Raw genomic sequence first — 13,322 nt, 5'->3', positions numbered from 1 at the left:
TTCACACTCAGATACACATATACACGTAAAATTAAAAATAAAAATAGCCAACTGTCCCATCAGGACTAGCTCCAGATGCATGGCTTGAGAAGCAGTTTGATGCCTAATGAGTGTAGGCTTCAAAGAAGCTTCATTTTGCAACAGATGGTGACAATTACAGAAAGACCACAATTGATCAATATACAAAGAACAGTTGACTATGGGGTACTGGTCTCCAGTTGATATGTCTACAACTCCTACACTGAAGGCTCAAGAAACATCATGAAGAGGGAACAGAAAGATGGTAAGAGCCAGAAGCCAAGGATGCCTGCTGCAAGATGGCGGGATATAGAATCAATTTACAAAAATCAATAGCTTTTCCATATACCAAAACCAAACATGCTGAGAAAGAGCACGGACACACTCCCATTCACAGTAGCCTCAAAGAAAATAAAATATTGAGGAATAAACCTAGCCAACGAGGTGAAAGACCTCTACAATAAAAACTTTAAACCTCTGAGAAAGAGATAAAGCAATCAGAAAATGGAAAAATATCTCCATGCTTGTAACTTAATAGAGTTAATATTGAAACAGAAATGACCTTTCTACCAAAAACTATTTATAGATTCAATGCAATCTCAACCTCAGTCTTCAGAAAAAAATCCTAATATCCAGAGAGAGAGAGAGAGAGAGAGAGAGAGAGAGAGAGAGAGAGAGAGAGAGAGAGAGAGAACTGCAAAAGACTCCAAATTAACCAAAGCAACATGAGCTCTATGTCTGACATAGGAGATATATATATATTTATATGACAAAATATATATATGACAAAATTACAAAGGTCACATAGTGCTTGGTGCTGCCCTTTGATTTGCATTAACTAATTTTTAGCTTTTTCTTTGACCATGCTTTGATACCCCAAGGGTGTGTGTGTATGTGTGTGTGTGAGTGTGTGTGTGTGTGTGTGTGTGTATATGTGTGTGTCTGTGTCTGTGTATGCCAGTGTGTGTGTACCATATGCATGCATATATATTATTTTATATGTTCATATAACACATATCAAGATATATGAAATTCTCAAATATATATAACTATATATATAATTGCTGAACATATAAGAATTCAAAAAACAATAAAAAATTATGCTGTAAAAATGGTCTATGGATCTGAACAGAGAATTCTCTAAAGAAGAGTTAAAAGTGCTGAGAGTGGGATAAATGGCATTCCCTATGAATGACTCTCCTAACTGGTTATCTAATACAAATATACACAAGTAACTACAAGTAACACTCAACAGACTAAGCAGGTTGTAGATATATATTTAGGTGTGTGTGTGTGTGTGTGTGTGTGTGTGTGTGTGTGTGTAAAACAATAGTAATTTAAGGGGGAAAAAAGGCCATAATTTCAAGAAGTAGCAAGAGGGTGGAGCATGGGAGAGATTAGAGGGAAGGAATCAGGGAAATGGCATAATTTTTCATTAAAAACATGTGTGTGTGTGTGTGTGTGTGTGTGTGTGTGTGTGTGTGTGCATGAGGATGCAAAACGGCCATGAGGAGGAACTAGGCTAGATATGATAGCAATACATTATATGGAATTCTCAAAGAATTAACAAAATGCCATACTATTAAAAATAAATAAATGAAATAAAATTTCTTGACTATAGATTGTTGACCATACAATTACTGCAAGCCCACAAGTAAAACTCTCAAGCTTCACCCAAGTTGGCTTTTACACTGCCTTTCTGACCCCACAGAAATAAAGAACCTACACACCCTATTTCCTCACCTCTGTGATAGCACACACAGCTCCTCCTGCTTGAGGCTACTCCTTCCTTCCCTGCTGGATTCCACCACTCAGGAATGATCCCTGCACACTGCCCCCTTTAATCACTGTCTCAATGGTCAATGAACTCAGCACTTGACAAAATTACAAAGGTCACACAGTGCTTGGTGTTGCCCTTTGATTTGTGTTAACTAATTTTTAGCTTTTTCTTTGGCCATGCTTTGACACCTCAAGGGTTCATAAATCCTTAGAATATTCTGTTTTAACTACTCCACAAGAACTTGTTACAGTCCCTGGAACAAAGAAGGCTCTTCAGAAGTATTTTCAGCAGAGCAAGAGGGATGAAGAGTCTACCAAAATTTTTAAATATTTGGTTTACCTAGTCAGCATTACTTTGAGCTTTCTCAGACATAAAGTCCTCTGTGAAGGGGACTGAAAATTACGACAGCCATAAGTGTTCTTCTCCCTGACCTCTTTCACTGAAAATAGATTTTTCCCTCATATACTATATCCCGAATATGGTTTCTCTCTACTCCTCAGTTCCTCCCCACCTCCCCTTCCATCTGGATCCACTACCTCCTCTGTCTCTCACTAGAAAACAAAGCAGGCTTCTAAGGGATAGTAATAAAATAAAACATTAGAAGAAAAAAATCCTAACACGTCAGAACAGAGTAAAACAAACAGAGGGAAAAGAGTCCCAAAAAAGGCACAAGGAAAACATCCACTGGGTCACACACTCAGGAATCCCACAAAAACTGGAAACTAGAAGCCATAATGTATACACAAAGGACTTGTAGGGCAAAATAGAGAAAATTATGTGTATTATGTGTATGTGTGAGTGTGTATATATACATATATAATCTAAAGGGTAGTTTGTTTCTCCAATGCGACTCTCTTGGAGAAAACTAAATCTTCAACTGCAAGTGCCTATCAATTAGAGATAGTTTCAGGCCTACGTCTACTTCTTCTTTCAGCCCTAGGATCCTGTCAGGTGCAGACCATGCAGGCCCTGTGCATGCTGCCTCGGTCTCTGAGTTCACACCTGTATCAATCCTGTTGATTCAGAAGGCCTGTATCCTCCATCCCCTTTCTCTGAGCCCTGAGTGAAGGGATTTGATGGAGACAGCCCATTTAGAGTAACATGAGTGTTCTTAAACTTAAAACTTGTACCTCTGGAGACTTGCATCCGAGGTCTCCAACAACAGCATTGGTTTTACAGTGACCAAGCTTCTTCCTACATCTGTATTACATCTATCTCTGTGTACTCCAAATTCCCTTCCCCAGGAATTTTGTGAAACCTCCACCTTTACCTAACAATCTGATCCTTCTTAAATTCCAGGAACCTGTTTTTTACAATGCTGCCCATTTCTTCCCATTCATACTGTCAAGTATTTATTTACGTGTGTAAGTGTATGATTGTGTACACGCCACAGCACACAAAGAGAAGTCAGATAACAGCCTACAGGAGTTAGTTCTCTCCATCTACCACATGGGTAGGTCCAGCAATCAAACTGGAGTTGTTGGGCCTGACAGCAAGTGCACACGAAACTATCTACCACACTCACATTTTTGTTATATAACCATCATTTTCTCTGATGCCTTCTTTGACTAGTACAACCCTAGGTAGGATTGGCCCTGCCTACCTTTATCAAGAAGAGCTTCTAATCCTGCATCCATAAAGCATCTTGGTGTTCATCTGTCCATGGTCCTACTAGCTTCTCAGAACCTCAGAGTAAACATTTGGAGATACTTGCTTTAACATCCAATGTCAAGTACAGTTTCCATGGAAACACACAATGGAGGCTTACAGAAAGTTCTTAAATACAACTGATTAACTTGTTTGATGACCAAAATATGCTAGGTAGGATGTGGTTTTGTACAAATGAAGTAAATTAGAAGATAGACAATAAATACTCATGAATGGCCTTTGAAAAATAAGTACACAACCTTTTGCCCAAAGTAAATTCTTACTGCGAAGTAAATTCTAACATTAATGTGCTCAGTAGAAACTAGATCCCAGATGGCTGCCACATGTTTCAATCTAATCCCCATCCCTAGAGTCCAAAGCATCTTATGTAGTCCTTTCATTCCAAAAAGACTCTTGAAAATGTACAGAGCTTTCTTCACCAGGCATGGGGCACACACCTATATTTTCAGAACAGAAGGCAGAGGCAGGAGGATCACCAAAAGAGTAAGGACAGTCAGTTGATGTAGTAAGTTTCAAACCAGCCACTGACATATAATGAGATGCTCTTCAAGAAACTAATTAATTAATTAAAAGAAGAAAGTGTTTCCTACCTGTGTTCCAGCTCCCGGATGGACAATATCACCCCTGAGGTGGACGGCTTCTGCTGCACTGTAGCCAAAAAGGTGAACTCGCTCTTATTCCGAAACAGCTGGATCAGCTTCTCACTCACGTGAGGGGCCGAGTGGATCTCTCTCTGTACATCTAGGGGTCAAGAAAGAGGCACAGGAGAAACTGAGTGTTGGTGAAAAGGAGAGATGCAGAAAACAGAAGCATGGGAGGGAAAAATGGGGTCAAGTTACAAGTGAAACTTTTAAGAACCTAGATTGCTTTTTTTTTTCTTCCTCTTCTATCAATAGCTATCATTTTCTGGCACTGTTCATCACCCCTCACAGCTACATCCATTCAACAACCCCAGAAATGCTATCTCTGTCACCAGGCCCACGTGTCACTTTAACAAGTCACAATAGGCCAGACAATGGTTTTCTGACATAAATTTTGATGGGATAATGAGCAATTTGGCCTTCTGAAAAAAATCAATAGAGTGGCCATAAATAATGTTGGAGGTTGGGAAAGTGGGGTTCTGAGAGTCAGAGAATCTCAGACCTGGCGAGACCCAACAATAACTAATAGCCTTCAAATTCTATGTTCCTCGTGGACTTGGCTTCTCTTCCCCCAACATGCATCTAGAAGCCCTGCCCTTGTCTTATACCTAGCAGAGATCCTGCACTAACAATGGCAGGCAACACCACCTTTGCTTGAAGAATAAGACAATACACAATTCACGCTAGTTTTCTGTAAGTGGGTTTGGAATAACTCTGTAAGCCTGAGTTGGATTGCATTCCTTATGACATATTCTTTAGGGTCTGCAGGGTCTAGAGGTACATGAACCCTGTTCATCCTGCTTCTACCTAGGAGCCTCTGTCTCCAGCATCTGCACACTAAGACAGAGGCATCTTCGTCACATCTCTCTAGGCGCTTGCTCATTGTTCACTATTTCATGCTCATCTCCCAGCAAAAGAACTGGACACCAAAGGATCAAGCATGGGGATGCTATTGCAGAGGAGGGCAAGTGACCATCAAAGGTCATTTGGCTTTTACAGTGTTTACTCAGAGCACCAGGAGGTCTGCTACTAGATAGTATTTTCTAGATGTGACAGGGAAGTTATACCCAGGAAATCACAATAATATGGCTGCCTAATCAAGACCAGCATAATGACAATATCATTTTGGCATGCCAATATGGATGAGGGATGAAGAGGGATAGGCCCTCAATGGCTCTGAGAAAGGAAGAACCAATGTTCTGCAGGAATGAGCCTCCTGATAGGTCATTCAATTCCAAGTAGTCAATCCTAAACATATGTTCAATGAACAGCACCAGATGGACTTAGTAGATTATACACACACACGCACATATACATACGTGTGTATACACATATTCATACATATACATACATGTATCTGTATGTGTATAACAGTAATAATTAAAGAAGGAGTCATGAATTTGATAGGGTACGGGAGGTATTGAAGGGGAGAATGAGTGGAAGTGTAAATATAATATATAGGAAATACAATACAGTAAATACAATTTTTTTGTTTTTCTTTTGTTTTTTGAGACAGGGTTTCTCTGTGTAGCCCTGGCTGTCCTGGAGCTCACTCTGTAGACCAGGCTGGCCTCAAACTCAGAAATCCGCCTGCCTCTGCCTCCCAAGTGCTGGGATTAAAGACGTGCGCCACCACTGACCGGCAAATACAAAATTTTTAAAAAAGAATTTACATTTTAAAAAGGTATGAAAAAAAAAGGCCATGAATTTGAAAGAGGGCAAGGAGGGGCAATTAGAAAGGTTCAGAGAGAGGAAAGAGAAGAGGAGAATGATGCAATTATATTATCATCTCAAAAAGTGAAAGAACTAATTTTTGAAGGTGTGTTTAGTGGTACGCTCTTGTAGACTGCTCAACTCTCTGACCATGTGATAATCGTTCGGTTACTTCTCTAAATGAGAGAAACCAGTTCAGATAAGGAAACTTTAGAGTCTGTGTAAGCCACATTACAGGCCTGTATTAGGATCTTGGTGTATCTTAGAAACTAAATAGTGGTTTCTAAAATGAAAAATGCCACAATGGTTGGGCGAAGGCTCAATCTTTCCATGTACATGGAGGGGGTGAACAAGGTGATTTCTCACAGCTCTTGAAGCTTAGCTTATGAGACAACCAGCTGCTGTTTCTCGTAATGAAGAACAACACAGCCTCTCCAGCTGAAGAGTCCCATACAGGCAGTCTGTCCCATAGAGGCAGGACACCAGCAAAACCCACATGCCTGACACTCACTTTTCAGCCCACTGAAAACTCATCACTGCTTATCATTAATGGCTATATCTCAGAGAGTGCCCAGGTAGGATCTTGAAGAAGATTTTGAAGCATTTTTTTCCTTTTTAAGATTAATTTATTTTTACATTATGCATATGCATGTATTGCCTACATGATGTCTGTGGACTATGTGTACACATTGCCTATGGAAACCAGAAGTGGGCCTAGGATCCCCTGGAATTGAGGTTACAGACAGTGGTTATACCTTACTACAGGCCAACATGAGAGAAAGCCACTTAAGTATTGCTTCTATGGGGTCTAGGGAGGATGGCTCTGTGGTTAAGAGCATTTGTTGTTCTTACACTTGGCTTTGATTCTAAGCACCCACATGACAGCTAACCACTGTCTGTAACTTCAATTCCAGGGGATCCTCGGCCCACTTCTGGTTTCCATAGGCACTGTGTTCACATAGTCCACAGACATCATGTAGGCAATACATGCATATGCATAATATAAAACATAAATTAATCTTAAAAAGGAAAAAAATGTTTCAAAGTCTTCTTCAAGATCCTACCTGGGCACTTTCTGAGATATCTTCAAATTTTACTAAACACAGTAGCAATTTATCTTGCAAACTAGATAACATTGGCCAAATTTTATTAACTTTATTTTTTTTATATTAGTGCTAAGCAAAATTCTCCTTCATCTATATTTATTGCCAGAAAAAAAAAGATTTCTAGAATGAACTTGTCTGCTTTCTTTTGTCCTTTTTCCTCTCTCTTGTCCTTGGGTATCTAGCCCCTGGCCAAAAATCTCCATATTAAAATTCACAGCTGTAAGCTTTCTTTAAACAATAGACTCACATACACAATTCCCTACTTACTGTGGCCATCGGACATCTAGTCAATGTTTCAAACACCTATAGTTACAAGACTTTCACTCTTGGACCCAGCCTCAAACACCCTGATTTTCAGTCTTAGTAAGCATAACACCTAATCCTCAAGCCAAGCACTAGAAACTGTCCTAGGTTCTTCCCACTTCTCTGCTTCTATGTCCAATCCAAGAGCAGGTGATCTGACTCCTATGTCTGTAATTTATCTGCTGCTCCCCAACTTCCCTCTCATATCTCATGTTCTAGTCCCTCCTGACATTCTTTGTTGACCCCTAACTGGTTTCCCAATTTCCATGCTACCTTCTTCCCATCTTGCACACAACAGCCAAATGCTCTTTTGAAAACATACATTTGAATTATGTTAGCCTCCTGCTAAGATTGTACAGTGACTTCTCATTGTCCATGGGATCAAATCCCATTCCATCATAAGGCCAGTGAAGTCAGCCATGGACCCATCTAATGCATCTCTCCACCGCATCTCATTCACCCTTCTTCATTTGCTAGAAGAACACATCCTTGCCTTGCACCTCTGTCTCTGCACTCTTCTTAGGGAGCTCTGTAAACGCCTGCATCCTCCTCCTTGAATTTTCACTGCAACCCTTAAGCCACCCCGTCCAATGGGGGTTATCCAGGAATGTCCCTCTTCCAACCCTGGGTATTTACTCCTTTTGACTCATCATTACACACTGACTGTGACCAGTTCATTACCTCCTTATGTGACAACCAATCTTTGTGCTATTTACTTTCTCTCCCTGATAGACTGCAACCTCCTTGATTGAAAGTATATCTATTTATTCATTGCCTGACCCCCGTTCTTTGTGCCTGATGCAAAGGCATCCAATTTAGACACACTGATTGCTCCATTTATTTTCCTTACTTTATATTTTTACTTTAAATAACTACATATATTGCACTCAGAAAATATGCAAAACCAGGAGATAAATTGGTCTTTCTCTTAATGCCAGTATAGATATCTTGTTGAAGAAAATTATATTTGGAGCCAATCCCTCCTCTTCTGTACAAGACACCCACGAATAGTCAGAACTACAAGCCTTGAAGGTTGAGCATTTTGCATCCTAACTTTCATGCATCTTTTCATACATTTTTGGCATATTAAAGGAAAAAGACCTACCTACCAGAGGGAACTGTGAGAAATGCTCATTTGAATACGTGGAGACCTCACGTATGATCTTGTTGCTGTCAAGTAAGCACTTGCCAGAATTCAAAGAACTCACAAAGCTACCCCACTTCACACAGCATAGAGGCCTGAACTCCAGAGCAGGTCGCACATCACCGAGACTGCGCTGAGTTTGGCAGATAACTAGCTGAGTAACCTTGGACAATACTTCTCCTCTTTGAACTCCATAATCAACTGCTGAAGATCAATGGATCAAGTTATACGATGCCTCAGCTTGAACATCTTCTCATTATTGTTAATTAATTTACTCTGCCCTAGACATAGAGCAAAAGAGGGTATTTTTTCCATCTATGAAGCACCCAGATTCTATAATTGCTCTTCTTTGTTCAAGTTCCAAATTAATACTTAAAGATTTCAGTTCCTCAAATACTGGCATGTCACCGCCTCTACAGAAGCTGACTTCTTCCCAGAGTTGAAAGAGCAATGAGTGAAATGAATTAACGAGCCCCTGGAGCAAATGTCGTGCTGCCATGTTCTACCACGGTGATGCATGTTCAGTGTTCCTTGAGAATATTCCATCCAAGAGAGAGAATGAGGAAACTGCACATGTGGATCGAGTTTGTAAGAAGCATGAAGCATAGATATCAACTTGAAATCTGTGAAATATGTTCAATCATAGAGCAAATGAACAAAATCAGAGTGCTGAACACAGGGAAGAAGAATGAGGATGAAGAGCTGATGCCTTCCTCTGGCACTGCAGGCACATATACAAACACACAGAGAGACCTACATTCATATATGTAAATTTAAAAATAGTAAAATGTTAAAAAAGAAAGACAAAAGCAAAATCCACCTTCAGGACCCCTTTTTGCTACTGAGTTACCTCCTCTAGCTTTAATAGAAAACTAGACTTAGAGAATTTAAATAATTTTATAAAGGACACTGAGCTAGGAGGCCATTGCAGAGACTCCAAGCCAGCTCATCCTACAGAACACATTTCTAACTCTGTGGTATCTGCTGTTTGTCACTCTGTGGTCTTGGTGTCTATGTCTGTGGATAGAGACAAGTGCCCATCATGAGTCCACAGCTGAGTATTCTGCATCCACCCGGGAAACACTGAGTAAATGAAAGCAGGACCCCTAATGAGGCAAATGCTATCAGGTAAAAGAAACTTGGTACCATGCTTACCTGTCACTCCTCTTATCTCCCACTCCACCAGTGCCCCTGCATCAGAGCACTGTAAGCCCCACTGCCCTTCCTCCAGGACACAGCACTCTCACACTGCTGTCCTGTCTACAGCAGCTTTTTCAAGAACCAGCTCTCTCTGACTGTTTCAGGCCAGCTGAGTCTCTGTATTCTGTCCCCACTGTTCATAGCACAACCACCAGTTTTGTGTATGCAATCATTTTTGCATGTGATTAACTTTTAAAATAATATCTTGCTCCTTCTACTGTAGATCCCATGAGAGACCCTTTACCAATGTGCACCCAACATCTACTACTGGTACACACCTAATAGAGATCTGATTACTTGGCTAATAAGAGTGATCTGGTTTGCCCGCTCCTGAATAAAACATCCGACAGGGGTGAGCGTCACCATGCATAACCCAACCTGTTGAGACAAAGTGCACTCCCATAGCAAGCTGCCTAAGGAATAATAAATCTTCCGTTAGGGGATGGAGCCTAAGAAACCCTATGACACATGGTACTAATCAATGTTTGTAATTACTGTTTGAATCAACCAAGAGACATCAGGGTGCCCCCATAATTTCACTAATGAGAGGATGTGTGAGGCGGATGAGCCCTCCTTACACATTTGATGATATCAGGAAGAAAATTCAACACCGTAACTTTTTAGACTGCTTCTCCACATTGCCCCGGCAACTCAGCAGAATCAACCTGCCCATTCCCATCGTCCCACGTTGACTCAGTAGCATAGGACTAAGGAAAAGGGAAAGAGGTATGGGTGCCTGCCCATTTGACCCACAGAATGGGAAAACACACAGGGAGACTAATAAAAGATCTCTACAACATGATTAAGACTTTGTTATTTAATCAAAAGCTATCTAAGAGTAGAAAACAGACAATTACATTATGCTATAGATGCCTGGAGGAAAATCACGTGTCATAATCCTAATGTCACTGAAGTTATGAGATCAAGAAGAAAATGTCTAGCCATACTGTCCAACAGTTACCAGATGTTCCAGGTATGGTGAAGCATGCTTCTACTCCCAGAACATACTTGAGACAGAGACAGGCGGATTGCATAAGTTTGAGGCCAGCCCAGACTGCATAGTAAGTTCACAGCTAGCCTACGCTGAGTCACAGTGAGACCCTGTCCTCAAAACTCCCAGGAGATGAGGATGTTGGTTACTGTTAGAATGCTTGGAAGGACTATGCAAGGCCCTAAGTTCAATTCCCAACACTGCGCATGCTGCACAATCATATCCATAACAGGGAAATCAAGTGTACACAGAATCTATTCAGTTATTCACGCAGATAGCAGCGTGGCCTTCAGTGGATATTAGCCATTGTGAGGGATAGGTGAACTGTTTCTTCTTTCCATGTGTCTGAATTTCTGAATATTCTCTAGAAGTTATTATAAGAAAGAAGACACATTTTTCTGAAATATAAAAGCATGTTAAATAAAAAGAGAAGACCAAGAAGAGAATGCTACAAAAGAATAGAAAGCACCATTCCCCCTGCTGTCCATCACAGCCATGAGGGGCATCCTTAATCATGAAATGGCAGGTGCTCCATCAAAGTTCAGCCCAGAGTCATTCTCTATGAAGACCCTTCTCTCCTTAAAGGAAAGAACCAGTCAGCTCCAAATGGCCTGAGTGGACATGGAAACTAAAATAAGGCACTCAGCCTTCACACCCAGACCCTATGCCATGTATAGCTCTAAGATAAATCAGGAAGATAACAATAACTTGCCATCAAGCTTCCTTGGACATGGTTTTAATCTGCTCTGTCAATAGTCCAAGGGCCAGGCAGATGTGCCCACCACATCGAATATGCAGCTCTATGCACAGGAAAATACTGAACTTGAACAAGAATGCATCCTCCTGCAGCGTTTGCTGTCTATAGTCTTAAAAAGATAGAAAGGTGTCTTCATCCCTGAGCTTTGTAAAGGGTCCAATGATGCATCTGTTCACTCAGTTGATCTCAACTTAAATACCTTTATTGAGCCTCTGAACCAAGGCAAGAGGATTACTATGTATCTTTACAAGGTGTAAGACTGAATGTGGTGGTGCGTGCCTTTCAGGGACCATATAGGATAGTATTTAACAGCTCAGCTAAACTGATGATCTGCTAGAGATACCTTGTGTGTATGTGTGAGTGTGTGTGTGTGTGTGTATGTGTGTGTGTGTGTGTGTTTTATGGTTGATATCCAAGGCCAAACACATTCTAAACAATTCATCCCTAAAACACCTCCACAGCACCTTTCTTTCATTTTCTTTTAAACATCTGGGGCTGGCCTTGAACTTGTGGTTCTAATGTGTTAGCCTCCTGAGTAGCAGGTGTTACAGACTTGCTATGCCTACCATGCTCATCTGAGATTCCAGGTTTATCCATCAGGTGTATAGCCTCGGATCAGTTAACCTCTCTATATTTCACACTCCTCATTCCCCAAATGCAAGTAAACTGCCTGTACCCCGATGGAGATAGTACAACTATGACAATTAAATTAAGTAGTGGATTTTTAACCCTTAAGATACTGTCTCCCCATAAAAAGCACATGGTGTTTGGGACACCTAGGTTCAAGGCCCAGATCCTGTAGGATGTGTGGAGTACCAAACTATATTCACAGCCAGCATCTGATGGTTCTGCAGCCTGAGCTGAAGCAATGGCCATGTTTATGGCTGAGTATGGCTGTGGGCCAGTGGGAGAGCAGAAGGCAGGTGAACAAGTATTGTTTGCTATGGTTTGTGGCAGGTTTAACAGCCTGCTCCAGCTCTCATCTGCTTACAGGAAAGTGGAGAGTCGATGGGATTTCTGGCCACTTTGCAGTCTAGGTCCAGCCAGCCAACAGCCAAACAGTTTTGAATTTTTACTTTGTGCTGCTTAGCAAGGATTTTAAATGCATTCGTGTAATCTTCAAAGCAGCACAATGAGGTCAGTGCTCTTGTATCATCCCATAGGTCAGTGAAGAATCCTTTGTGGAGTAGGCAGAAATCAGACTCTGATCCACTTAAAAGCCAACCTCAGGAGACCACTGCCCGTCTTCTCAGACATGCCAGGATCTGGCTCTCAGCTCTGCCCTGCACACACTGGGAATAGTTCATCCTCCTTTCTCCATCTTTGAGTGACTGTGGCTGTGACAGGGTGGTGCTATCCTGCTTTTCAGGATTCTGTCACAAATAAATGGAAGAATGAGTCCATACGCAGTGCCATCCCTAAGGAAGTTTCTGAGATGTTTGCAAAGGAGAATTCGAAAGCTAGCCACTTAGCTCTGAACAGGACTACTTTCCAGGTGTCTGTGTATGTATACACGACATATTCCATAGCTGTAAAAACCCACTGCATGAGCCGTGAGAGCCTCACTTTAATGAGAACAAACGTCTGGCCCAAAGAATGTAAGGGATTTAACCAAGATCCCTTCTCTAGCAAGCAGCAAAGATATGTGGTACTGGCTAAATCAGTAGCTCTTCCTGTGCATGGTTTCCCTAACCCCAGATCCATGCAACCCTCACCCCACACACATGCCAGGGTCAGCCTTCTCCAAGAGCCTCTGCTACCCCTTATATACTAGGTGCAATATTGAGCTTGCATTAAAAGTTTGGATCAGTGACTGACCTAATTATAACTAATCCTCCTTTGTGTAGAGTACTAATTTTAGGCATAAAAGGGACATTTTTTAAACACTGCATTGGCCTTGACCTCACTACATTTTCTCAATGTCAGTACTAAACAGTGGGACATCATGTTCAATGGCCAAGCTTTCCAATCCACGACTGCTCACTATAAGTCAGTTTTTAC

The 13,322-nt window shown here is 41.2% G+C and overlaps 1 protein-coding gene across 3 annotated transcripts in view; it reads right to left on the bottom strand.

Moving 5' to 3' along the window:
* The window catches only part of Nell1 (neural EGFL like 1), an 829,837-nt gene that overhangs the window by 735,642 nt on the left and 80,873 nt on the right, over positions 1-13,322 (bottom strand). For all 3 annotated transcript variants that reach the window (XM_028787438.1, XM_028787439.1, XM_028787440.1), the window contains exon 3: positions 4,057-4,207. In XM_028787438.1, coding sequence (XP_028643271.1) covers positions 4,057-4,207 — 151 coding nt within the window. The remainder of the gene's footprint in view (positions 1-4,056; positions 4,208-13,322) is intronic.

The sequence above is a fragment of the Grammomys surdaster genome, unplaced genomic scaffold, assembly GCF_004785775.1.
Source record: "Grammomys surdaster isolate TR1022 unplaced genomic scaffold, NIH_TR_1.0 125635, whole genome shotgun sequence".
NCBI lineage: Eukaryota > Metazoa > Chordata > Mammalia > Rodentia > Muridae > Grammomys > Grammomys surdaster.
This window is presented reverse-complemented; position numbering and strand designations above follow the sequence as displayed.